Consider the following 27,702-nt stretch of genomic DNA (forward strand, 5'->3'; position numbering starts at 1 on the left):
TGCCTCCAGCTCCCCCAACATGATGTGGGTGCTGGCTGTAAAACGCGAAGCGACTCTGCTCTCCAGCCTGCCGTGGCTCCCATAGCCCCCGGGGTCAAATCCGCTGCTCATTCTTGGGTCTCACCTCCCTGCATCCCCCTGAAGTGCTTCTCTCTCTCTCTCTCTCTCTCTCTCTCTCTCTCTCTCTCTCTCTCTCTCTCTCTCTCTCTCTCTCTCTCTCTCTCTCTCTCTCTCTCTCTCTGCCCCTGCTCTGTTCTTGCTGTACCCAGCTTGCTGGTTCCTTGTGTGCCCGGCTATCTGTGACAATATGCCCTTTGCCCTTTCCTTTCCTCCAGAAAGCCCTCACCTGCCTTTGAGTCCCAGCTCCCGTGGCTCTCCACGGTGGCCTCTGCGGCCGATCTGTTGTTCAGTGACAGGTGACGAGGTGTGGGGCCACTCAGACAGCAAGCAGCAGGGCTTGGTCAAGTACTTTATTTTCAGAACAGACAGTGGGCCTCCAGTGAATGGCAGGGAGGGCCCTGGAGCAGGCAGAACTGCAGGAGGCACCTGCAGCTGGCGCTGCCCTGTGGTTTGGCTTACAGTGTGGCCCACTTGGCAGTCTCCCAGGCTCTGAGGGTTCCCCTGGGTAGAGGCACCTTCTTCCCACCCATCCAAGGTACCCGGGGCAGGGGGGCAGAAGTGGGGCTCCGAGGCTGGAATCTGCTCTCTAGCCGGTTCCCTCCAAGTGGCTTCTGCGTGGGGAAGGAATCTCACTTCCCTGCAGAGACTGGGAGCCAGCATAATTGCCACCAGACCCCACCCCCAAAACAGTGGTCGAGGGAGGAGAGAGAGGAAAGAACTGGGGTGAGAAGGGCTAGGTAAAGCCGAACTGGGGCTGACTCCTGAACCTCAGGAGACAGACGGGGACCGACCACCAGCTGACATCCCTTCTCGGGCCACTCGCCCCAGAATACTTGTGCCCTGGCTGGGTGGGTGCCCTGAACCTGGGCCGGAGGCCGTTCCAGCTCTGCAGAACAGCCGCTCAGGTCAGCACCTGCTGGATCCAGTGGATCACACGCGTAACACGAGTGTAGACTCCGAAGAAGTTGGGTCGGCCACAGCCCAGGCCCCAGCTAACCAACCCTGCCAGGAACCAGCGGCCGCTGGGCTCCCTGCAAACCAGGGGACCTCCAGAGTCACCCTAAAAGAGGAGTGGGGAGACATGACTGCTTTAGGGAGAGGGCTTCCCTTCAGTGCTCCTCTAGATGACTCCCAGGACCAAGGTCTCAGGATAGCAAGGAGCAGAGCCAAAGACCTCCCACCCCAACCAAGGTCTGCTATGTGCGTCATCCGCCACCAGCAGCCCCTCCGCCTCTGAAGGCCTCAGGGCTCCTCGTCTGTAAAGTGGGGGCAGTCATCTTCCCTTACAGAGCCCACACCCCCACAGGTAGTTACCTGGCAGGCGTCCTTCTTGCCCTTGCGGTAGCCAGCACAGAGCATGCGCGGGGTCACCTGGTAGCGGTAGGCCTCATTGCACAGGTCTTGAGGGACCAGCTGCACGTCCACCTTCTGCAGGGTGCTGCTGCTGGGACCTGCAGGGAGGGCAGCAGCAAAGAGAAGGGGCTAGGAGTCTGCTCCTCCTGGGGTCATCCTCACCTCCCAGGAGTCTTTCCCGCTCCGCCCTCTTACTGCTGACTCCTCTGCATGGCTCGTGATGACAGAGGCCTCATCTCTACCCCTGGAAAGGCCTGTTAGAGCATATCCCCTACCCCCTTCCTCTGAAGGGCTTCCAGGCTCAGGCGGACCCCCTCTATGGTAGCCCCAAGGGGATGCTGTCGAATACACGTGATGCCCCTCACTGTACTCCTAACTCCTTAGTGGCCCTCGCTGCCCAGCCCAGATCTTGTCCGGAGAACTACGGGATAGTAATCCACCAATCTGGTGCTGGACCACACATTGGGGTTTTGAAGCCCCTTTGGTTCTAAGATGTAGGTGGGGAGGACTCCTCACCCATGAGTCCTGGGGTGGCCTTCAAGGCCCACCAGTTCTAAGGCCCTCCCCTTGACACGCCTGCCCTGACTCCCCTCTAGCTGGTAGCTGCTGATATTCTCAGGCCTTTCTACCTGACGCCTGTGCCTTCACCATAAACATCTGTTCCCAGGAATAACTCATGGTCACCCGAGCCTCAGTGGAGACCCGTCCTCTGGTGCTTTCCTGGCCAGGCCGGGCAGGTGCTTTCCCAGGCCGTTTCCTGTTCCTGTCTGTGGTAGCTCATACCGTAAGAGTGTGCTCATCTTCATTCCCCCTTGTCTGCTTCCATGCTTGACACATAGTAGGTGCTCACATGTGTGTAGCTGAGCGAGCGGCCAAGTGAGGAACCCTTGCTTTGTCTCTGCCATCCCCGCCAAGTCACCTTTCTGAGCCTCAGTGTGCCCATCTTTAAGCTATCCCTGCAGAGGTCGGGGTGTGGCTGGGTGGTGGAGCAGCTGTCTTGGCACACGCGAGGCCCTTGTTCAATGCCCAGCACCACACCACACCGGCCCCTACTTCCGGGTGGTAAATCCCCGCGTGCCAAGGTGGCAGTCTAGTCTGCGGTTAAGCCAGCCAAGCCAGAGTTTGCAGAACCGAGGGGCCGCCTCTAGAGATGGCAGCTCCTGTCAGTTAAGGCCAGGAGGGGAGAATACCCTCTCTAGCAGCAGAAGCAGGTAAACTCGGGGCCCTAGAGAGAGGGCAGTCCTAGATCCAAGTCCCTACCAAGATCTCTTGACTGGGTGGCTTTCAGTAACTAAGGGACTCAGCCTCAGCTTTCTCATCAACAAAAGGGGGCCATAGTGCCCACCCCTAAGGCTGAGTGGCTTACCTGACATTTTCCCCTCAATCTAGTCTGCAATAATGAAGAGGCCCATCCAACCCCCACCCTTCCCCCAAGGTTCATACAGCCAAGCTGGGACATTCCTGCCTATCCCCTATGCCCCCTACTTAAGTTCTTCAATGCCTTCCAAAGCAAAGGAGGGCAGGAGCAGGAGCCACAGGCCCTCTTACAGATTTTATCTTATGAAGTTCAGTTCCACTGATCCCAAAGCTGGAGGGCCCTCCTCCAAGCCCGCACCTGATATCCCAGATCCCGCTGCCTGCCCCTGCTTACCACCCTCTCGCAGGGCTCCCCAGCCTGTGATCCAGCACTGCTGGCCCGACTCGAAGAAATGAGAGCGTGCAGGCAGGCAGACGGGGCGCACGGTGGCCGAGTATACCACAGGGTGGTCCAGCTGCAGCAGGGCTACGTCATAGTCGTGGCTGTCCTCCTCGTGATACGGGTGTAGGAACAGGCGGCTCACCTTGAAGGACACCTCGCCTGGCCAGCGTGAGTTCTGCCGCACCTTGCCCAGGAACACAGTCCACAGCCTCGGGGAGGCCATGCTGGGTGGGAGGCAGGGGAAGGCATCATAGCCCAGCTGCTTAGTCTCCTATCCAGAGACCCAGTCGGCAACAGCCAGCTTTCCCACTGGGGCAGGGGACCCTGTCTCCCTCTACACGGTCTCTCATTTCATCTCTCAAACCCCTGGCTGATGTACAGTGCTGCTGACTGAGCTCCACCCCCAGCCTCATCCCTCCTAGCGGAGCCTGACCTTCTCTAGGCCTCAGCCCTACCATCTGTGAAATGGGAACATTCTCTGCTTCTATGTTCTTAGGAGACTATGAGACGCATAAGAGGAGCCCGGTGCCAGGCCTGGGGCAGCGTTTCTCTGTTTGTGCCCACTTTGTAGACTCTGGGATGAGGGTGTTGGGGGGGGGAGGGGTAACACGACTTGGTGAAGAAATTGGCAGAGAGGTAAGAAGAGCAGGTGGGCAGGGCAGAGTGTGCCTGGGGAAGACAAACAGGTCCCCAGAAGCCAACAGAAGACACAGGACAGTTGGCTTCTGCGGGAGGGGCCTGAGGGGTTTGGGGCTCAGATCTGGTTAGGACTGGAAGGGGTTTGGCTCACCAGGGAAAGAGGTTTGGGGGCCAGTGAGATGTTCCCTGAGAGCTTCCCTGGTCCCACCCACCACCCCCTGTCTGTCACAGTTCAAATTACGGTAGGGTTATGGCTGTGAGCAGCTCGGGCAGTTGTGTCCTCCACTCTCTCCCTGATGTCCAGCCCAGCCCCTGGCATGGAGGAGGAGCAGTTGTTGGAAAGAGTGAACGCCAGTGGAGCTCAGAAAGGCTGAACAAGAAGCCTAGCAACACACAGCATGTTTGGGGGTTGTGGGGTGGGAGTGCCAGAAGACCAGATCCCACATGTCATGGCAGCCAGTCTGGGGCTCTTCTCTACCCTCTCCTCTGAGTCCAGTTTGCACACACTGTACCCCCCGTGGCCTTCCCTATGCCCCCCTCCAGGCCCTCTGTCGCCCCCTCACCTGTCTTCCTGGAAGCAGTGGGCGGCTGTTATGACCCAGCGGTCAGCGATGAGAGCCCCCCCACAGATGTGTCGACCCCGAATCTGGAGGCTGGCCTGCCATGGCCACTCACCCTCGGAGGACACGGACCCGCCCACAATGCGGCTGGAGGGGCCCTGGAGGCCACAGTCTGGGGGTGGGAGAGGGCCAGGGGGCAGACAGAGAAGGAGGAGGAGGGGAGGAAGAAAGGGTAGTGAGAAATGGAGACAGAAAACAAAGGAAAGTGATGGAGAGACATGGAGGGGAACGGAGAGACAGGCCCAGGAAAAGGTGATAGAGACAGAGAGGCACAGACAGGACACGGCGACACTCCCCTCCTGTGTCCCCCAGGGGATTCCTGCCCCCACACCCCAGGTCTTCACACACAGCTGTAGCTGGCAGGCTCACCGCAATGGTGCTCGTCAGAACCATCACTACAGTCCAAGTGCCCGTCACACTCTGGGTTGGGCTTCTTCACACAGCTCCGGTCCTCACACTGGAAGGTGAATGTCCCACAGGGCACTCCTGGGATGGAGGGGACCAGGCAGGCCACCAAAGGTGGGTCTCTGAGCCCCAAGGGAGTCTTCCAAAGTGAGACCCGGAAAAAAAAATGGCACCAGGAGAGGCCAGGAGACTAGGGGGGAGTCTCCATCACAAGGAAAGCTTCCCCCAATCTCCTCTGGGATCTCCTCCCACCCACATTCAGCCTGGCCCCATTGTTCCCTCCTCTCTCAGACTAGAGCTGCTTGGCCTCACAGTCCCATGAGGCCCCTGAAGGCAAAACCGTGCTTCTCCCATCAGACTAGAGACCCAAGAGCAGGGCCATGTTTCCCCAACAGTGAAGATCGCCACCTGCTCTTTGTTGTAACGGACACCCCAGTGCCACCTCTGCACCTGTCCTTGCTTCCTTCCCTCCAGCCTGGTTAAATTCCAGCTCTCTGCAAGACCCAACTAAAAGCATATACCTAAAAAGCTTCCCAGGCCCCCAGCCTTCCCACAATATACTGCACATGGTGTCCCAAAGGCTTTGGGTCGCCTGTCACATGTCCTCTTACTAAGAGGTAACCCCTCGAAGGGCACATCGTTGTCATCTTATTTCTACCCCCCCACTGCCCATCACTTGACAGCCTGCCGGTCAGGGTCAGCTGGTTTGTCGGTTGGATGGGTGGGTGGATGGCTGACTAGCTGGCTAGCAGCCTGGCTGGCCGGATGGAGGGAACAATGGACTCCTAGACAGGTAGTTGTGTATACAGAGAGATGGATCACCGTCGTCAGTGGATCGACGGATGAACATGCGCTTGTGTGAAACAGTGGACAGAAAGGGCGGTTCAGAAGCAGAGATGGAAGGGAGGCTGACGAGTGAGAAATGGGTGGGTGGATGGCTGGCTGGATGTCAGATGGTTGGGTGAATGAATGAATGGATGGATAGACCTCTGAGTCGACAGCTGAACATGCGGACGTTGGCACAGTGGGTTGCCGGTATTTGAACAAGAAGACAGAGACCTTTGTAGTAGAAGGTGTGGCTGGGACCCCCTTTGATCTCCTTGGAGACCCCGGGGCAGGGTCCCCCTACCTTCTTGGCACTGCTCTTCATCACTGCCATTGAGACAGTCGGGCTTCCGGTCGCAGACTCGAGGCAGTGAGATGCACGTGCTGTCCTCTTGGCACTGGAACATGGCTCTGCAGACTGTGGGTAGAGAGGACAGTGGCTGTGGGGCCAGGAGGGCCCGGCTGGGGCTCTACAGTGGCAGCAGAGGCTCCCTGTGTCACGTGTCCACCATCACAAATCCTCATAGCAATCCTGGCAAGCCCCATCTCAATGGTGGGAAGAGACAGGAAGGATGTGTCCGAGGTTCCCAGACATTCAGGGTCTCTCCTCGCAGATTAAGAACTGACAAGGTAAGTGTGGAGCATCACTGCCCAGATGCTTTAGTGCTCCGATGCCTGGATGATGGGTCTAGGGGCCAGAAGCTGGCATTTGCTCAGAACTATGCCCGAAAGCCCTAGTCTGGGGATTACCAGTTCCTGCCTGAGGCAGGAGGAATGAGGGCCCTGTTCAAGGAGAGAGATACAGGATTCCTACCCTGGATCCTGTTCCCCGACAGTCCCAGCCCACCGACCATCCCTACCTGGTTCTGACATCCCCCTCTTGGTTTTGTTTTGTTTTGTTTTGTTTTGTTTCAGAAGACCAGCTAGGGCAGGTAACTAGTGTATTTGCCTGTGATGAAGGGAGAAATCTGAGCTGAGGGGCACAGCTTGTCCCAGACACTACCTTGGGAGTTGGCTCTGGGGAGGCTGGTTTCCCACGCTGCCTCCATCTTGCCATCCTGACATAGTACAAGAACCCTGGCTTCTTGGGTACTCGTCAGGGGGCCTAGTCCTGGGGTAAACTAAGATCGATGCAGGAAGTGAGGAGAGAGGAGGGATAGTGACAGACCGCTCACCGCAGTTCCTCTCATCCAGGCCATTGGGGCAGTCCTTGACCCCGTCACAGGCAGGGACACACAGTCCATTCACAGAGCAGAGGAACTCTCCAGGGCAGGCTGGGGACCCACAGGAGGCCATGGAAGCAGAAGGGCACCATTAGGGCACATGACATGAAATACATGAATCTATATCCTTACACACACGTGATCAGCTATCCATACACCTGCTCCAGTGCCTGTGTCCATGGCCCATGCAAAACCACACCCAGGCAACACACACAAAGGGATACGTGGAACTGCCTACCCGGTGCATGCACATGCATGTGTGCACACACATACACACAGCACCCTCACTGTGGTCTAGCCTCATAAATATTTGTGCACATCTAGGGACAGCAAAGGAGCGTGGCAGCCCCCTCAGTCTGTCACTCCCCCTCCCCGTCCCCTGCCTCCATTGTACTCACGGTCTGACTGGTTGTACAAGCTGTAATACACTTGCACACCAGGGCCCGTAAGGGAGATCTGGGAGGTGAAGTTGATGGTGACACCAGCCGAGGCCACCATGGGAATCCTCTCCGCATATGGCTGCAGGGTGCGGAAGCCACACAGCCTAGGAGCGACCAGGAATGACTCAGACACATGGACTGGTTTCCCAGCCAAGAGAAGGAACAGCCTAGGTCCCTATGCACAGACAGGATAAGGACCAGGCAGCCAGAAGCAATGGGCCCCACCCACACCCCCTCTATCTTGATTTTCCTCTGGGTGGGTGGCTGCTCAGCCCTAGAGTCATCTTCTAGAAAGGAGCTTGTTTATGTCACTTCCCTGCTCAAAAACCTGCAATGGCTCCCCATTGCCTGTGGGATAAAATTCAGCCCAGATTCTCGCCCCAGTCACCCATAGCTCTGAAAATCCAGCAAGTTGGTGGCCTCCTCCAGGTCTCACTTTCCTTCCTTGTTCCATAAGGAAAACAAGCATTCCTGCCAACCTCGGATCTACAAAAGGCTTCCATGTGTCTGCCGAGGCAGAGGACCTCAGCCGGCCCATTGTCCATACCCCACCACCAAACACAGGGGTGTGGCCTTCTTGTTTACGGACAGTCGGCCAGCCGACAGACCAGGCAGGCAGGCCTACTCAGCCCATGGATAGAGATGACTGAGGAGCAGTACAAGGTGGACCGAGAATCCAGGCCCCTCCAACCCAGCTCACTGCGGGAGGAGGTCCGGAGACCGAGCGCCCAAACCTCTGACCGTCACCACCAGGCTCCTGGCCAGACTCCGGCTTCCGGTGTATCTGTGACCTCACACCCACTATAGTTCTCAGTGCAGTCCAGAGACCCCTGGGAGCCTAAAAGTCACCTTTATAGCATCTCTCTAATGGACCCTTCCTCCCTCATTCTCCTCACACCACCACAGCAGAGTTTTCAAGAAAGGTGATTTACCCCATAACTGACGGCAGATAGGGAGGTGAGGGTGCCAGTCCCAGACTATTAAACCAGTTATTAAATTTTCAAAAAATTTGGAGGTCCTACATTCATGTCACTAAATGTTGGGGTGCCCCATCATTTCAAAGCAAATTACGGAGTCCTGAAAAGGAGCATTTTGAGAGTACCAGAACACAGCTGCTTTTCATAGAAAAGATCACCACCAGGGGGTGCTCCTAGCCAGCCTAGCCCTTTGTGCGTTCCCTCCTCCCCTGCCCCCGCCCCCCTTTTCTTCAAGGAAACATCGGTTCTTATGGACAAAGAGATAGAATCCTAGATTGTGATCCTCAGAGGACAGCCCCCTCACAAAATTCAGACTCCTCCTGCCTTGTAAGCTGTACCTGCTCCTGAGCTGGGAGGCACACACCTGTCAGCCCAGCATTGACCAGGCCCAGGTGAGAAAATGGCAAGTTCAAGACCAGCCTGGGCCACACGGTCAGACCCATGGACACCAGAAATGCCAGGCAGTGCCAAATACTACCTGTACTATGCTCTGCCGATTACACGCGCCGAAATTAAGTCTCTCTTTGTCAATCAGGCTCCGAAAGAGAGCAGTAGCTAATGAAACAGATTCGCTTCTAGAATTTTCCACTGAAGCATTTTCCGATCACAGGTTACTGTGAGTAACTGAGGGGGAGCTGGTGAAGAACACATTTCTGAACTTCTCAGGTTTAACTCCTGACACAGGCATTTAACCTGCATAAATAAGCAAGGATGCTGGCCTGCGTCGTCAAGAAGTAAAGAGGTCTCCAGAGAGGGGAGGGCCAGAGCCCAGTATCTCTTAACAGAGATGAGTACCACCAGGGGGCGTCCTGGAGCAAGCCCAGCCCCTTCCAAGCGAAGGGAAACCCCATTGTGTCTTGGAGAGGGGGGTTATATATATTATATATATATATAAACTTGTGTTACACTCATGATAGCATAGTTATTACGGACTGCCGTCCTTAGGAAGGGCTCCAGGAAGTGAGCAGGGGAGCTAGGAGCATCCCTGAACAAATTTAAGATTCAGTGCATGGCCCTCTGAGTTTCTGGCCCTTCATTCCTCATGTGCCGAGTCAGAAGGTGCTGGGGCCTGTGTGGCCTGCCTTGCCGTCTCATTCCTCTGAGTTCGGGGAGCACCGTTCCCTCAGGATGCTCAGTGAGTACCCTGTCAATCTGACACATCAGCAGCTCCCCACAGAGGAGCTGGAGAGATGCTGGGTGGATGGGCAGAAACATGGCCAAGAGGAAAGGGGGGAGGCGGGGCCAGGCCTCACCTCGCACACGCCCTCTACTAAGGCCAAGCTGAAGGAAGGAGGGTGGAGGGACGGCATTGAGGAAGGGACAGTGGCCTGCTCTGGGGTGGCCGGGGCGTTTGACTAGCACTGCACAGCTGAGGTCAACTTAACTTTGTCCCCGAGAAGCTGTGTAACTGGGGGAAGCAAACAGGCCTCAGTGTGTGCGGTGGCGGCACTGTCGTCAAATGACAGGCACTGTCGTCAAATGACAGCCATCCCCCCGCCCCCACCTCCTTGCAGACATTTCTGAGAGGACCTGGAAAAATGGTTTTGGGGAGGAGTGGCACCTGACACAAAGTGACAGATAGCACGTGGCCCTGGCCACAGGGCCACGGGAATGCAGAAGGGACACCTAGACACCTAGAGCCAGGCCAAGCCACAGGGGGCTGCCATGGGCCTCTGGAGCGGGTTCTGCCTTATCTCTTGGCTGGAAGCTAGCTAGCGGAAAGGGTCAGGCAGGTCACAGGAGAGTGACATCACAGGAGAGGAAGTGAGGGTAGGTTCCTGGAAAGGGGGAAGTCGTCACCGCGGTAGCACCCAGTGAGGAGGTTCTGCGAAATCCAGCAGCCGGCAGCCCGGATCTTACAAGGACCAGATTCCCCACCACCTGCAGGCCACTGGAGGATCCTGTCAGGGCATAAGGGCATCCGGAAGAACTGGGAGAAAGCAGTGGATGGGGTGGGGGCCAAGGGTGCCCAGCCAGTGGGAGGGCCCCCTGTCACTAGACTGGCACCTGGGGACAGGGGTTCAGCCACCCTCTCAACTGTACCCCTCAATGGCTGGGCCAAAGGACCTGGTCTCCCTCTCCCCTCCTCCGCCTCTCAGGCCTCTGCCACCCACACAGTAGATTTTCCAAGACACACTGTTCAGAGGATTTCCCAGCATTGACATGTCTTTATCAGCCCACAGGAACCAGAGACTGGGCCCCAGGCTCTGCTGTGTTGTTCCCATCATGCCTTGCCTTCCACCAGGCATGGCATGGGACAAGGAGATCATTCTCCACTGGGAGGACCCCTCATCCCCAGTGAGGGGCTGAGGTGAGGTGGGACTTTCCCAGCTGCTCTCAGAGGAACCAGTTAGAGCCATAGAGATGGCATCCCCTCCCACCAGCAGGCGGGTGTCCTGGCTGGGAATGGCTCCCCTGAGAGACAGCTGCCTGAGTTCAGTGATGATGTCACAAGCCACGGGGGCTTTTGGCAAATGACTCATCCTCTGGGCCTCAGGCTCCTCTTTGCTGTCAGGCTCTGGGCAAGTCCCTGAAATTTACAGTTGGAAACCCGGTTTGGAGGGAGGACATTTGGGGACGTGATCGGGTCAAGGGCTGCACTTGGCGAATGCATTAATCTCATCATAAATCAACAGGTAAAGGAATAAGAAGTACTGATGGGTGGTCTCAAGAGTGGTGCTGTCGTGCAAGCCAGTTTGACCCTGCCTCATCACGTGACCCTCTGCCGTGTTATGATGACTCAGCAGAAAGCCAAACAGATTCTGACGCCATGTTCTTAGACTTCAGCCTTCCTAAGCATGAGCCAAGCAAACCTCTGTTCTTTATAAACTACCCTGCCTTGAGGATTTTGTTATAGCCACAGAAGACAGGTGGAGACATAATCTGAGTATAATTTCCTTGCTAGATTGTGGGATGCACATAATCCCTTTCCATGCCTGCCTGGCGCAGAGTAAGGGCCACCAGTTAGCAATCATGGTACTTTCTCCACCCGCCATCTTATTTAGGCTTCAGCAGAAGGGGTCTGTTTCATGCTCTTTGTTTTGTTTGTTTCTGTGTGGTGGTAGAAAGGCGCTCCTGTTTGCCAAAGCACGTCTGTGGAGGCCAAAGCACGTCTTTTGGGAGTCAGCTCTTTCCTTCCACCATGTTGGTTCTAGGGATTGAACCTGGGTCCTCAAGCTTGGCAGCAAGTGCCTTCACCCACTCAGCCATCTTGCAGGCCCATGCCCTTTGCTTTTTATGATTGTTATTGGGGATTACTAGGGTGGAGCCTGGGACTGCTGTACGCTAGGTCAGCTTTCCATCCTCAGAGCCCATCCAAGCCTCAGGATACTGAGACAAGTTCCTGAGATTGGGAGAGGTAAGTCTTGCCCAAGAAGAAAGCCGGGGAGCCAGGTTCTGAGTCCCAGTCTTCCTGCCTATAGCTGGTGACCATTGGGAGGAACCTTACGGTGACCCATCTGGGTTCCCCCGGTGAAGGTGGTGCTTATGTTGAGCACTGAGCTCTGGGTCTCACAGCACTTGGCACAGGGCCAGCCTAGATAATGGGATGGCCATGGGCACAGGATGCAAGAGGGTGCCAAGCCCTAGGTTGTCCCCTCTCCTCCTGGCCTCTCAGAGATAGAGACTCCACTCAGGGAGGGGTCATGACTGAAAACACAGCGTCTTCATTCATGGAACTCCAGTGCCAGGGTTCCATGGGCTCTGATGAGGAAGCGAGAGACCAGCTACTCTCAGCATGGGCAGGTGGCTAAGGGAGCTCTGTGAAGGAGAAGGGCAGCCATGACAGCACCCTCCTCCATGTGATTGGAGATACTTCTGTTCCCTAGATGTCACAGTGAGCCTGTCACCCCAACAGCACGGGCCCACATTGTAGTGTGGACATTTTATTGTCCTTCTTGTCGCTGTCCTGATAAATTGGAAAAGCAAGCATCACTACTCCCTGCCACCCTCTATCTAGGAGGGGACCAACCAACAGGCAAATGGAGCCTAGCAGGGTCCTCAGTTGCTGGCCCCAGGGGGAATGTCCATCCTCATCCTCCTGGCCGACTCCCATGCCTCACATCACAGCTCCCTCTGTCCCCTTGAAAAGTCCCCAGAGGATGTTCTTAGCTTGAAGCTTCCTTGCAAGGAGGCCAAGGATAGGAGCGGAAACAGGGTGGACGCCACAGGGAACACAAGTGCCTGGGGCCACCCAGAGGACCGCTGTCCCTGTGGAAGCCAACAGTGCCAAAGACAATGGTGTCCTCCAGGGAGCGGAAGAAAGGCTAGCAGAGCCTCTGTGTGCTCTCAAGTGCCCTGCGCCCTTTCCCCCTGTTGGTGGCTCCGTGTTAGGGTGCCAGATACATGGTTACAGAAGCCAAGGCAGCTCCACCATTTACTCTAACTGGGATCTCAGGATAACATCTGGAGAAGCTGGGCTAGAGTGGGCGTGGTCAGGACAGTGGGGACAGTCAGCACAGTGGGCTTTGTCAGCTTCAGCCTCAGCTCACTCTCCTCTGCTATCTCCCAGGCCAGGCAGGAGTGGGGTGGGGGGGCTTGAGGTCCCTGGGAGAGAGGGGGAGGGGAGAAGGCTACCTCCTGTTCTGGATCATCCACTGGCCTTGAGTACATAACAGGTTGTACTTCTGCCTCCTCAGCGCATAGGCATCAAACCAGAGTGCCAAGCCGTAGTCCAGGGAGGGTACCTGGGAAAGGAAGGCAGTTAGTCACGGGTCTCATAGGGTATGGCCAAGCTGGGGCACCTACCCCCTCAGATAAACAAGCTACAGCCACCACCCTCCCATCAGGCTTTGTACTTAGCCTGTGAGCACTTGGACAGGACAGGATGTAACCACCTCCCACCCCAGGTGCCGAAGCCCCATGGATTGCTCTGGGCAGGGGGCAGGCTGCAGGTGGGGTGGAACTCACCGTGAGATGCCAGGAGCAGTGGGTGCTGGGTGAGTAGTAGCTGGGGTAGTAGGGTGTGCTCAGGAAGCCCTGTAGATCCAGTCGGCCCTCCAATGTCAGGTTCACTTGGCAGTCTGGATCCAAGAACAACTATCAGGCTGGGTCCCTTGTCCCTCCCACAGCGCCTCATTGCACTCCACTACCTTGAACATCAAAACTTGGAGCCGAACATGACTATGTAAATGTGCCTCAGTTCCTCATCTACAGAATGGGGAGAAGAGTGCTCACCCGGTGGTGAGCAGATGCCGTGGACATAGAGCATGCCATCTGCTGGCCAGGTAGACCTTGCTGTGTGACCTGAACACTGCACTTAACAGTATGCCAGACATGTTCACAGCAGGCCTCACAGTGCAGCTGTGGAGGGAAGGCTGCTCCCTCTGCAAAGAGGTTAGGAAGGGTGAGGGCATGACTCCATGCTAGAGCATTTGCTTAACATGCGTCAAAGCCCTGGGGTCCATCCCAGCATCATACACACAGACACACTCACATACACACACACACCACATACACACACACACTCACACACACACACATTCCACATACATACACACACACCCCACATACACACACCACATACACACACACATACACACACCACATACATACACACACACCCCACATACACACACGCACACACCACATACACACACACATACACACACCACATACATACTCACATACAACACACACACACACACACACACACACACACACACACACACACACACACTGATAACATTTAGACAAGAGGAGGGAGGGTTGGCCCAGTCATGCAGATAGAGGCCAGGGGCTCAGAGGGTGGAAGCAGGAGTGACCTTAGGTTCTCTGGTCACCTTCCCCTGGGGCTAAAAGCCCCAAACCCTTGGTTTTCCTGTACACGATAGTGCCTGAGAACCCAAGAGAACACCAGTTGTCACACCCTGCAGGGCCAGCTGTACGGGTCACTGTGGGAGAGGCCAGGCTTGATCCAGGAGAGTGAAAAGAAGCAGTCAGACATGACAGGGAAATGCAGTATAGACAGCGAGGACCCTAAAGAGGCCCCGAGTTCTAGCTTAGGCAGGGTCCTCAGGCTTAGTTCTGCTAACCCAGAGGGCAGCCAGGCGGCAGGGTGGTGTGGGATGGGAAGAGAGAGGCAGGGAAGGGTGGGTGGGGCTATGGAAGAGCCAAGGGAGACCTCCTGCCTGGGGAGCCCTGCCAGGACACCTTTGCTGGGGGCTGCCAGGGTCAAGTCCCTACATTCTCAAGCTTGCTAAAAATGGGTTGGCCTTAGGAGGAGGGTGAAGGAGAGAGAGGGGGAGTGAGATAGGAAAGGGAGGGGGGACTGCTGAACCGTGAAGGCTTCCAGACCCATCCCATCGCCAACAGGGAAGGCATAGGGCACGCCACCGGAGACCAGGGCTGGTGCCCATGTCCCCTCCATCCTTGGGAACCCTCACCCTGGAAGGCCACAGACTTCACTGAGAGCACGAAGGGGTCATAGTAACTGTGCAGGCCCTTCTTCCACACCACTGCCATGACGGAGCCCGACGCCAGCACCTCCATCACGGGTTCCTGGCGGCTGCACCCGTAGACCCTGGGAGAGCAGAGAAGAGCGCAAGATGGCATGACCCAGGAGACGCAGAGATGACGCCACCATGTCCCCCCAGCACAAAGTACGTCCTCAGCAAACAGTGACACAACTCAGCACCACCTGTCCCTCTTCCTGAAGAGCCTTGCAGGTCCTTCTGCCCACCCTGGAAGAGAGGGGCACAATAGCCGCATTTCTTGGATATTCTCTATCTAGTATATAAGGGTGAGATGTGGAGTCTCACAATCTCGCCAAATGGTGAGCAAGAGTATATACCCATTTACAGATGAGAAAAACTGAGGCTCAAAAGGGCAACCCCACCCCTCCCCCCACCCCCGTCTTACGGTACACAGCTAGGGTGCAGTAGAGTGATGGTTGGAATAACAGGCTGCTGCCAGATTCTAGAATGTTCTAATAAGCCATGTGCCTTCCCAGAGTGGACCTTAGGGATCACCTACCACACCTGGTTAGTTACATCCAGATAGGGAAACTGAGGCTCTGAGAAGGGAATGGGGGCTGCCGCTTGTCGTAACAACCCTCTAGCCTCCTCCTCCACTGCCATCCACAGCAGCCGTACGGGCCTGAGGCTGCAGCACCTGGTCCCAGCATATGGAGTGTGACCTTGGACCCTGCCTGGGTCTCCCTCAGCCCTCCAGGGACTCACGAAGTGATGAGTCTCTTCTCCAGGGGCCCAGCCGCGTCGTACATGGCCACGCGGTCTCTGCAATCCACCTGGGTCCACTCGAGCCTCAGTTTGAGCATGAGCTCCTCGGGCCCCTGCAGGTGCCACAGGCAGCTAGAGGCCAGCTGGTCGGGCCCCCTCAACCGGAGGACCTGGCCTGGCTTCACGTAGCTGTAGCGGTAACAGCCTGAGGTGGAGAGGGATAGAGCCCTTAGCCAGGAAGAGAGACTGGGAATGGCCACAGAGTCTTATCCAGCCATGGTGGAGGACTGGGAGGAGAGGGGCTGGGCTGGGCCGGGCTTGGGCACCCACCTTTCTTTCCCCTGTAGCTTCCCTGTCCAGCCCCTGACTCGTGCACTCGCTCCTTCACTCAACAAACTCACTGAGCCCTGTGTGCCGTGATGAACGCCGATACAAACAGCGTAGGCGATGAAGGCCTTGGACTCAGCCCAAGGTGCATGGATGGCAAGGAGAGTCACAACAGGAGCAGAGAGACCTGAAGGGAGCTTTGCAAGATCTGGCCACAGGTGGCAGGCGTTGCAACAGAACAAGGTAGAGAGAGAGGCAGGCCAGGATCATATCAGGACCAGCACTGCTCTAGGTCCTGTGGCTGTAGGGAGCCGTAGAGGGTTAAGCAGGGCTAGGCCATACAGTCTGGCATGGACTCCCCCTGGAGTGACAGTGAGCAGGCTGTACACTGAGGACAGTGGCCCACACTCCCAGGGCTGCCACAGGCTGAGGACAGCACTCGGCACGGAGCCAGAAATGCCATAAGCAGTGAGTAAAAACAATGACTGTCCTTGTGGCCGTGAGGAGAGAAAGGTAGAGGAGAAAGCTCTGTGGCTTGTCACCCCGCAGCTGTCCTCCTTGGAGGCTCAGCCCCGGCCAACCTCACAGCCACCCTGACTTCACACCTCCTCTTACATCTCACCCCACAGACCCCACACCCCAGGATATCCTCCCTGTTACGTTCAACCTAATTGAATACGTTCCGTCTCCTTATTAAGTATAATAAATGAAATGCACTTAGAAAAAATCTAATTTACTTAAAGCTCATTTAATCCTCGAGCTCAGATGCCGCGCCAGAGCTAGCAAAGCTGTTGTCTCCAGAGTACCCAGTAAGCCTGGCCTGGAAGTTTCATGAAGCAAGGAGGCCAGGTGCTCTGCCAGCAGGCTCAGGGAGTCTAGGACTGAACCTGAGATGGGGGCAGGCAGCTGGGTGTCCCTGAAGTGTCACCTTGGCGCCAACAAGCCTCAACTGTGTGACTCTTGAGTTCTGGCAAACAGGAATAGCCATAATCCCTGGCCTACCAAGGTCCAGGGATGGTCTGAGTCTACAGCCTGTCCCTCGGCTCCCTCTCCTACCCTGGCCACCCAGACTCCAGTGAGATGCAGATCTCCTGGGTACAGGGGCTGCTCAGGCATTTGCCTAGGAAAGGGAGAGACCTCTCTGCTTTCTGGCTTTTCGTAGATGTATGCTCATGGTTTGAGAAGCCATGTCTCCTCTGGCCAAGATGTTCTTCCCCTCTAGACCCAAGGAACTCCCAGCTCCCCAGGGCTCACACCTGATAACCTGGCCTGTGCCTGAAGCCAGGCCTATAGGAAGGCTTTGGATACTGAGTCAAGAGCTGTTTTCTCCTCCTTTCCTGGATTCCCTCACTTGGCTCCTTCCTCTGCCTTGCAGCCCAGTCCACCTCCATCCCCTGCACAGAACCAAGTTCTCATAGTCTGTCTGTTCTGGTGCTGGCACCCGGTCTGTGACACTCTGTGTCTGTCTCCCTGTGGGGATCAGAGCTCCTCACCAAGTGTGTATTGGGGGGATCAGTTGCCCAGGTGGTCACAGTGCAAGCAGGGGCCTGGCATGGGGGACTCAGTCTACTTGAAGGGTTCCAGCAGGCTGGATATGGTTCTGACCACATAACTGGCCTGCAAGATCACTGGGTTCAATCCCAGCACTGAAAAGGAGAGGGTTCAAGTTCTCATCCACCTTTTGGCTTCTGTGCCCTGGAAGGCAGGGGTTCTGCTGGGCACCCACACAAGTGGAAAGCACAGCCCCACGACCAGAAATGAAAGGGTTTACATCAGAGCAGACATGGCATAGACCATGGCCTGAATGTGAATGATTGCCCTCAGGAGGCTGGTTATGGCTAGTAGTTGCTGCTGAGGCCCAGCACTGTGTAACCTGGGGCACCCAGGGTGACCAAGCTGACATTGACACCTTGCTGACCATGACCATAAAGCTGATAAGAGGAGGGTGGTGACTTATTTGGGGTGTTATTTTCATTTTGACAGGGTCTCACTCTTGCAGCTCAGGCTAATCTCAGAGTCCTATGATCCTGCCTCAGCATCCCGAGTTCTGGGGTCAACACATGTGCCACCACACTCAGCTGTGTGATGTTACAAAAGCCATCTCCTGTGACAAAAAAAAATGAAACCGTCAAAGGTGGAAATAAAGCAGAAAGAGGGTTATGCCAAGAGCCCTTTCCGACCACACAGAGTTCTCAATGTGGTCCTGAGGGTCAAGGTCAGACTCTTTTCATAGTCACACTAAGACCCTTTTGCTTTTGTCTCCTGGAGAGCATAGCAGAGTGTCCTTAGCCCTGTGACCTGTGATGTCACAGCAGACTAAATACAGACACCCACAGGAGCAGCCATTACTGACACCAATGAACGGGTGTCACAATATCATTCTTCAAAGCAAATTGGTTTTAGGTAAAACTTTCATTTCAGCCGGGCGGTGGTGGCGCACGCCTTTAATCCCAGCACTCGGGAGGCAGAGCCAGGCGGATCTCTGTGAGTTCGAGGCCAGCCTGGTCTACAAAGTGAGTTCCAGGAAAGGTGCAAAGCTACACAGAGAAACCCTGTCTCAAAAAAAAAAAAAGAAAAAACCAAAAAACTTTCATTTCTTATAAAAATATTTTGTTGATATGAATGGGCTTGTTATTTTAAAAGTAAAGTCCAGTGTCATGGCCCACACCTGAAATCCCAGTACCCAGAAGACTAGGACAGGAGGATTGAGAATTTGGAGCCTGCCTGGGCTACCTAGGGAATCCTTTTCTTAAAAATAAAATTTAAGCCTGGGCAATGGCGCACGCCTTTAATCCCAGTATTCAGGAGGCAAAGGCAGGTGGATCTCTGTGAGTTCAAGGATAGCCTGGTCTACAGAGCGAGTTCCAGGATATCCAGAACTCTGTAGAGAGACTTTGTCTCAACAAACAAACAAACAAACAAAAACAAAATCTAAAAAGTTTTACTGTTGAATGGATCGATGGATAACTTCTCGATGTTTTGGTTTCAATTGGTAAATGTGCCTACAGCTCATGGAAATGAGCTCTTTAAGGTGCTCAGCAACTCCTGAGGGATCAAGGAGGCCTGAGGGGCATTGCCCTAGGTCGGACAGGAAAAGTCTAGATAGAAATGCCAAAGGCTTTTCAAGTTAAGAGGCAAAAGTGGGGCTGCTCTGGGGGAGTTTCTAGAACAAGAAAGAAAACACATTTGCATAGACATTTTCCTGTCGTTTAAAAGTGTGAAATCACGGTTAGCTCACAGACCCTCCAGTGCAGGCGGCAACTGCAGCTCACTCACCTGGCCCCAAGCCACATCGAGCTAGCAGGAGCAGGAGGGAGGGCTGGCCCAGATTCATTGTGACTTCTGGGCACAGACTCTCGAGGGCTGCGTGTTAATGAAGAGACTGCTAAGCCACGAGTGATCTTGGCTCGCTGGAAAAGTCACCCCAAGGTCAGAGCGTCACCGCCTGGTAAGACAGCAGCCGGTTTGTATCTAACTCTGTGCAGTGTCATTTCGGATTGACTTGCCACAGATGACAGATAGATGGATGGATAGATGATGCATAGATGGAAGATAGATATACACATAGATGATAGATTCACAGAGACGATAAATACATAGATAAAGGTAGGTGATAAATGGGATGATAGCTAGATGATAGGCACATAGGCAGATGATAGATAGATACATAGATAGATACATAGATAGATACATAGATACATAGATACATAGATAGATACATAGATAGACAGATGATGGAAAGAGGATCTGTGTTCTTACCCTCCACAACATCCCTCATCAAGGTATAGTTGACCCCACTCAGCATAACTCCATGAGAATCATGGCATTAACTTTTGAAATTGTACTTCGAGGCTAGCGCTTCCATCTACCAATGAAGTAAATGTCTGGCCAGCAGGGCAGGAGGAAAGGGGGTCAGAACAGGAGTAACTGGGACTTTAAACCATCTTCCTCCCTGAGAGGAATCAAGGCGCTCACCCCTACCTCAGCTCTAGGTGGAAACTGGTTCTCAACGTTCCTAATGCTGCAACCCTTTAGTACAAGTTCCTCATGTTGTGAGGACCCCCAACCATGAAATTTTCTTTGTTGCCACTTCATAACTATAATTTTACTGCCGTTATGAATGGTAATGTAAATATCTAATATGCAGGATATCTGATTTGCAATTGCATGTGACCCAAAGGGGTTGCAACCCACAGGTTGAGAACCAATGCTCTAGCTAGTTTAGGAGGAGTCTTGAGGGCTTGTGTTCAGAGTCATAGGGCACACTATCTTAGATAGCACACTGCACAACTCCAGAACTCACCATAGTCCCTAGACTACAGCATGTACAGTACACCTAGCCTTGCACAACAGGGTGTTCCAGCTAGCACCCGGCTTCTCAGGGTTCAGCAGGAAGTCAGTGGGGCCTCTGAGAGAAAAGCAATCAAACAGTGTGGTATTGGGCAGAGAGAGGAGGGCAGGTTAGCCCAGCTGAGGCAGGAAGGGTAAAGAGAGAGTTCTTGAATAGGCTGGAACCATCCCTTCCAACAGACCAGTTTAAACACTGAGTGACCGAGGGACCAAGCGTGGTTGGTAAGAGTGTTTCTACTTTCAGTAGGAAAAAGGGTGGGCGGGCAGGTTGAGTTGAGTGACAGGCAGCTGGGGTAGGTTTCCACATAACTAATCTACAGCTCCCCTCACACTCACATCCAAGACACAGGCATGCAAGCACACCCCTACCTGGACCCCACCGCCACCCCTCAGCCTTACTCAGAGCCCTCACCCAGGCCCCCCTGTGACATCCCCCAGTGTCCCTAGATCAGGGCTCCCTGCCCCCACAGTGGAAGCCTCGGCACCCCAGCAATGGACCAGACAAGAAGGCTCGGATTCAAAAGGAAAGAGACCAAAGCAAGGACCCAGCAGCGTACCCAGCGTGGAATTCAGTACGACTATGTCGTTCACGCTGGCTTCTGTCAAAAGGAAATGAACAAACAAATAAACAAGGGCAAAGCCAAATAAATAGAACTCCGAAAATAAAAACAGGCAAGAGGAGCCGAGCCAGGAGCATCCGAGGCCAGCCCCCCATGCCACCTGCCCCCACCCTCTGTCCTGGCTCCAGGCTCACAGGGGGTCACCTGAGCATCCCACCCATCCCTGGGGGGGGGGGTAGCCTCCCCCAGCCCTGCTGATCTAACCATACCAGGATTCCCCTCCCAGTACTGACCTAGGACCACCAGGCCTCCGGGGTCCATCTCATATTCGGTCCTATAGGAAGCCAGGGTCGAGCTATTGGACAGCAGCTCACCCACCAGGAGCTCGTGCACCACCTCGGGGCTCAATGTCAGCCGCTGGTACTCAGGGATGTCAAGGATAAACCAGAAGAAGCACGTGAGGGATCCCTCCCTGTGCAGACAGAAGTGAAAGGGACCTGCAGCCCCCTACTAGGCTTTCTCCCCATTCTCACCCATAGGAGGAGAGACCGAGTCACAGGAGGTCATAGACCATTTGGTAAGTGGCAGAACCAGATATGACCAGGCAAGCCAAGTCCTGAACTGGGTCCTGGTTCACGTGCTTTCAAGCCTACCCCCGACCTGGACCCACCTACATCAGGCATCCCCAGTTGTGGTGTGGTGTGAACCCTGTCACACCACACCACCATCTTTGGATGACAAGACCCAAGTTCACACGCAGGAGGCTGAGTCCCTGCTCTGTGCCTCGGTTCCCCCGTGTTCTTTGTTTTCTTTATTTTGGAGTTTTGAGGAAAAGTATGATTAGGGCATTGTGTCAGAAGCCTATAGGACCCAGCCCTTCCTGCCCTTAGAGTGGAGGCTCTCACCGGGGCCCATTTGAGCTGCGACAACTCACCCAAAGGAGTAGATGGAACTGGAGTTGTAGTAAGCACCCAGGCGGGTGCTGGCAATCAGCTCTTTGAGCTGTGAGAAGGGAGACAAGGCCCTGGTTACCCTTCATGGTGGCATGGGTGCTGGCTTCCCAAGCTCCTTCCTGGTCTTTTACTCTGTCCAGCCTGGCATCGGAACCCTGGATGAGGGCTTGCCACGATCACACGCACAAGGTTAAGCCAGACACAACCCTCACACCTCGTCCCCCACCCCACCCCACTCTACCACCTCCCCTTGCCACAGTCTCATCCATGTCCTGCAAAGCCCTACTCCACTTTGGGTCCCCCTCTCCTTCTCCCAGTGACCCCTGGTATAGCCAACCCACTCTGGGAGTTCAGCTGGCTTGCTGTTCATGAGCAGGGAACAGCTGAAGGGCAATGGAGGTGCTATTAACAGGGAACACCTGGGACAGGGTATGAAGAGCCCTGCAACTGTCCTCTCTCTCTCTCTCTCTCTCTCTCTCTCTCTCTCTCTCTCTCTCTCTCTCTCTCAAGGCTGAGGGGTGCCTCTGGCATTTCTACCTGTCCCAGGAATAACAGTCTTGTGCCTGGCTGAGAGTGGAAGGGGGTGGTAGCAGCCCACCGTCCCTAGTGCAAGAGCCATTGCACTGTGTGAGGGGCAGAGCCCAGACAATGTGAGCTGCACAGTTCCAAGTTCCCTGCTGCACTCCTGGCAAGAGGCAAAACCAAGATTTCCTTCTAGACAGTTGGATCCTGCGCATGCCCCTGCTGCCTCCAGCACCGCCCCTTCCCATGGTACCCAGGACAGCATCTATCCCAGTAAGCACTCCCTGCAAAATGATGGACAAACCCATCAGACTCCCCCACACCCGCCCTTGCCCTCTCACCCTCCCGCATTTCCCCCTCCTGCCTTCCTATCCCCCCCTACCATCTTCTGGGCCTTGGCGGTTTCACTGCGGAAAACACTGGACTCCCGTCGGGCCAGGTCCTGGGAGAAATGGCGGTTGAGCACCCGGAAGCTGCCAGAGTACACCTGGCTGATGGTCACTTCTGCCTTGTACCCTGGTCAGAAAGGAATGGGTTACCAAGGGAGCATGTCCAAAGGTCTCTTGCCTCTCTACCTGTCACTCCATCCCTCATCCCTCAGCATATTCCCAGGGTCTTGTGTCTCCAAGCACTACTACTCCGTATCCCCATCCACCAGGTTATACGGGAATTCCCAAAGTGCATGCTAAGCATCCACTGTGTTGGGCAGTCTGGAAGCAGGGTAAGTAGAGGAAGCGGCTGCATGGCCAAAATGGATGCCTGCAAGCACATGAACACGGGGAAGCGGGGGCTGTAGTGGCTGGGGAGAGCTGTGTTCTGCACAGTTGGGATTTGAGGGGATCCTTGGACATCCAGGTGAAGAGACACCAACAGTGATGGCGGACAGCCTGACGACAGACCTGAACCGGACAAGCGAATGTGGAAGCCACCGGGGATAAAGGACATTTGACCACTAAGGATGCCAAAGAAAAGTGGGTGGAGACAAAAGGAGAATCTTCCTTGGCAGAGGATGCTGGGGAAGTGAGAGCCGAGGTGGAAGTCAAGGTCAGGGTCACGGCAGGGAAGACTGTGTGCTCCTGGCCCAATGCAGCCAAGGACACCTGGATCCAGGATTCAGTGATGACCATGATAGAGGCTAAAAGGGCTGGGGCTGAGGGTGGAGCAGAGCCTGGCTCCACGGGGTATATGAGGGTAGATGTTCACCGGAGGGTCTCCGAGCTACGTAACACCTTCTAGGAATGCTGCGGTGAGAAAAGAGGCCCGAAGTAGACATGGAGGATGAGACGAAAAGACCAGGAAGGAGCTTCCTCACTGTGTGAGGAAGGTGGGTGGGATTGGCATCTGGCTTTAGACAGCTCTGAGAGAGGGTGGGAGGCAGAGCTCATGGGAGGGCTGGTGTCCAGCCTCTTGAGACCTCTTTTCTGAGAGCAAGAGGGGATGAGGTCTAGGAAGACTGAGAGAGAGAGAGAGACAGAGACAGAGACAGAGACAGAGACAGAGACAGAGAGACAGACCTGAGTCTGTCTATTAGACCCCACAGAGCAGCAAGGAAGCCAGGCACGCCTCCCAGATAGATTCATACTCCTTGTCTAGTTATCTGCCCCACTTTGGGGCTGGCCCGTCATCCCTCCAAGATGGATGGAGTGTACCTCCCACCTGTCTCCTCACTCAGTGCTGGCCTGGGTAGGAGAAGTCATCCTAACAGCTCCCCCAGGGGCTTTTTCCACCCTGAACCCTTTTAGAGAGTGGTGTTTTCTGGTAGGTTCTAGAGCACTGGCCCTGTGCCCTGGGTCTTCAGCCCCGGGTAGAACCCCACTGGGGCACAGGAGGAAAGGTTAGAAAGATGCTTGCTGGGTGAGCCTATCTTTTCAGCCCTGAAGACTAATTACCCAGTAGCTTAATGAGACTGCCTTCCAGCCTGCAACATTTGGGGTGCTGGCTTCCTGCTGGCGGTGAAAGGCTGCTCTTTGCCTGTATTGCTCAGCTCTGAGAAGAACCCATGAGTCATCATAAGACAGTCCCTGCTTGACATGGGGACTGTGATGGTAGTTTTATGTCAACTTGGCACGAGCCAGAGTCATTTAGGAAGAGGGAACCTCAACTGAGAAAATGTTCTTGGTCTGGCAGTGGTGGCACATGCCTTTCATCCCAGCACCTGTGAGGCAGAGGCAGGCAGATCTCTGTGAGTTTGAAGCCAGTCTGGTCTACAGCCTGGTCTACAGAGCGAGTTCCAGGACAGCCAGGGCTACATAGAGAAACTCTTTCAAAAGAAAGTAAGTAAGAAGAAAGAGAGAAAGAGAGAGAGAGAGAGAGAGAGAGAGAGAGAGAGAGAGAGAGAGAGAGAGAGAGAGAGAGAAAGAAAGAGAGAAAGAAAGAAAGAGAAATTGTTCTCACCAGATTGGCCTGTGGGCAAGCCTATGGGACATTTTCCTAATTGACGATTGATGTGGAAGGACTCAGCTTACTATGGGAGGTGGTCCGGGTGCTATAAGAAAGCAGGCTGATCAAGCCATGGAGAGCAAGCCAGTAAGCAATGTTCCTCCATGGCTCCTGCTTCAGTTCCTGCTTCCAGGTTCCTATCCTGACATTCCCAGTGATGGACAGTTACCTGGAAGTGTAAGGTGAAATAAACCCTTTCCTCCCCAAGTTGCTTTTGGTCATGGTGTTTTGTCACAGCAATAGAAACCCTAAGACAGGGATCTTCAACATGGCATCTCTCTCTTAGCTAGCTAGACTAGGTGGATCTATCTCCCTAGCATAGCTCCAAGTGAGTATAGTTATCCAGGTCCTGTCGATAGACCTGAAATTTTACTGGTGGATATGTCCAAAAAGAATTCTATCCAAATGTTTAATAGAAAGCCTCTGATCATGTAAGTAAGCTGAACTGTCCCTTTTGGGGTTTCTCAACGCCCTTAGCCTCCAAGGTCGTGACAGGTATGTTATAATTGTATTTGACACCATAGTGGAATCATAAGGACAGAAGCCATCACCAGATGGCATGAAGCCCTGTGCCTGGCATTGGATGGATGGATGAATGGATGGATGGATAATAGATAGATGGGTGGATGGTGGATGGATATATGGATGAATTTTTAGATTATGGATGATGAATGGACTTATGGATGAATGATTGAATGGTTAGATGGTTGAGTTGCTGATGGATAGATGGACAGGTAGGTGATGGATTGATGGATAAATGATTGAGTGGATGGTGGATAGATGGATGGTTGATGAATGGAAGGCAGATAAATGGTTGGATGGACAAAGGTTGAGTAGATGGATGGATGATTGGATAGATAAATGCATGAGCGGATGATCAATGGATGGATGGATGATGATAGATGGATTGTTGGATGAAATGGATGGTGGAGGGATAGATGGATAGATAATAGATCGATGGATGGATAAATTAATGAACAGATGTTGGATGGATGGATAGGTGGATGATGCTTGGACAGATGAACGGACAGATAAATAAGTCTTCTACATCATATGGGATCCATTTTCACAGGCACGGACTAATTTTATTATTCTACTTCCTTCCATGACCAAGAGCTGAAGGTGAGCTATCTCCCACCCCCATATAACACTCAGGAACATGAATGTGTGGATGGAAGGGTTTGGATGGACCCAGAGTATGGCCAACTGCTCCTGAGACTCCATGGATTGCTTGAGGGCCATGATATCAGGGCCAAAGGGGCAAAGTCAGATATGAGGTAGAGGTTCCAAGCTTGGCTGCTGTCTAGTGGTCCCCTTGATTCTCCATGCTTAGCCCTGGAGAGACAGAGGTGATGAAGCAGTTGTCCTCTCCCCATAGGAGCACCTGGGGCTCAAATGAGCAGAGGCACTAATTGGTACCAGGTCCCGTGGGCACTTCTGGGCCTCCTGCAGCAGAGCATGTTGGCTTTGAGCCCAAGGGATAACTCAGGAGGGCTGTAGGCAAAGGATGGCATGTGCACACACCCTGGCTTGTCCAGATCCAAGAATTGGGTGCTCAAGAGTCCTCCCTCCCCAGCTGAAGGAAGCAGGGACCAGACCACACCATGGGACTTAGCAAAGGCCCAGCAGTATGCCACCTTGAGGGACATGAGGGAGGGTGACTCAAGAGGTAGAACACAGCGGAGTAGAAAAGCAGCGAAGAACCTAGAATCCTGGTCCATCCTACTGTACCTCCGCCCCCACAGCCATGACAGTCCTCCCTACATCCACCCTGAACCCTCCCAGGGTGCCACTCCAACTGGGCCCTTATTATCCATTACCTAGGAAGTACCAGAGCATGACTCCTGCTGAGGCCAAAGCAGCCAAGGCCAGCAATATGGGCGAGAAGCGGACATAGTCCCGGCCTTTTCTCTTGGTGTTTTTGGGGGTCTTGAACATCCCCTCTGGATCAGCAGCTTCCTCTCCATCACCTCCATCGCCCTGCCCATCAGCTGCTTGAGGGATCTCAGCGGTGGGCATCCTGGTAGAACAGGGGAGCTAGAAACATTTTGGCATCTGCAAGGGAGCTTTTGCTGAGACCCAGTGGTGCCCAGAAGCAAGGCAGGACCCCTGCCCTTTGCATGGAAGGGCAGGGACCTGGCAAGTGATGACTGAGGTTGGCTGCTGAACAGCTCACAGGGAGCAGAGGTGGCATCCAGAGGGGGACATCCCAGAGGACAGGCTGCAGAGCTAGATGGTTTGACTCCCTGTGGGTCCTGAGGCAGTGCCCACAAACAGATGGAATCCATGAACACAGACTTCTGCTGCTCTCCCAGTGGCTTCCCTTCCATGTGGGGCACGCTTTTCCTTCCTTGGGGTGTCCAACATAGTCAGTGTATGCAGCCCAGTCCCCAGACACCCTGAGCCATCCCTGTCCTGGACCCAGATCCTTGCCCTGCAAGTTTCACTGGCCTTTGCTCTCCTTGCTTCCCAAAATCTCCTGGAACTGAGGAAGGCCATGAAAGATCATGATCATTTCATCCCTCCCTTTGGGAGACATTTTACATAAAACTTTATTTAATCCACAGGTTGCCCAGGATGTGTACAATTGTCCCCATGTGTTCTTCCCCAGTCCTCTCTGTGTGAGTACTCAGTGTAAGCCTCTTGAGACTTCGCACCCATTGGGCAGATGAAGAAAGTGAGACCCTGAGTGTCCTGGGCATGGCTCGGGCCCTGCAGGATTTGCCTACCCTTATTTTCTGGTGTGTTTGAATGCCCAGAATTTACACAAATGAAAACAAAATGAGGCTCAGAGAGGCTAAGCCCCCTGGTAAGATCATACAGCAGCAGCTGAGTGTCTCCGATTTTGTCCCCCTACTCTGGCTGTCTCCTATAATTACCAAGTCATAGTTAAATGACAATGGGAGGTCACCCTTCCTAGTTCCTTCTGTCGTCTACCTTAGATACCCTCAAGCAATCTTTGGACACAAAAGGACACCTACCCCCCCCACACACACACACGCCGCAGCAAGGATTCCAGTTCACTGGGATATCACTTTCTCTCCGTGTGACACCTATAGATGTTGCTGTGAC

At 54.3% G+C, this 27,702-nt stretch overlaps 1 protein-coding gene across 1 annotated transcript; it reads right to left on the reverse strand.

Moving 5' to 3' along the window:
* Positions 1 to 454: 454 nt before the first annotated feature.
* Tmprss6 (transmembrane serine protease 6) lies at positions 455 to 26,685 on the reverse strand. The gene is given in 17 exon segments (XM_052748269.1): positions 455 to 1,180; positions 1,435 to 1,571; positions 3,125 to 3,396; positions 4,375 to 4,543; positions 4,801 to 4,917; positions 5,966 to 6,079; positions 6,837 to 6,935; positions 7,283 to 7,428; positions 12,877 to 12,986; positions 13,210 to 13,322; positions 14,685 to 14,821; positions 15,480 to 15,684; positions 20,714 to 20,755; positions 21,010 to 21,188; positions 21,651 to 21,718; positions 22,574 to 22,707; positions 26,451 to 26,685. Coding segments are annotated over 17 exon segments (2,436 nt in total). The 3' UTR covers positions 455 to 1,021.
* Between the last annotated feature and the right edge of the window lie 1,017 nt (positions 26,686 to 27,702).

The sequence above is a fragment of the Peromyscus californicus genome, unplaced genomic scaffold (assembly GCF_007827085.1).
Source record: "Peromyscus californicus insignis strain IS unplaced genomic scaffold, ASM782708v3 Scaffold_20__1_contigs__length_68692818, whole genome shotgun sequence".
Taxonomy (NCBI): Eukaryota; Metazoa; Chordata; class Mammalia; order Rodentia; family Cricetidae; genus Peromyscus; species Peromyscus californicus.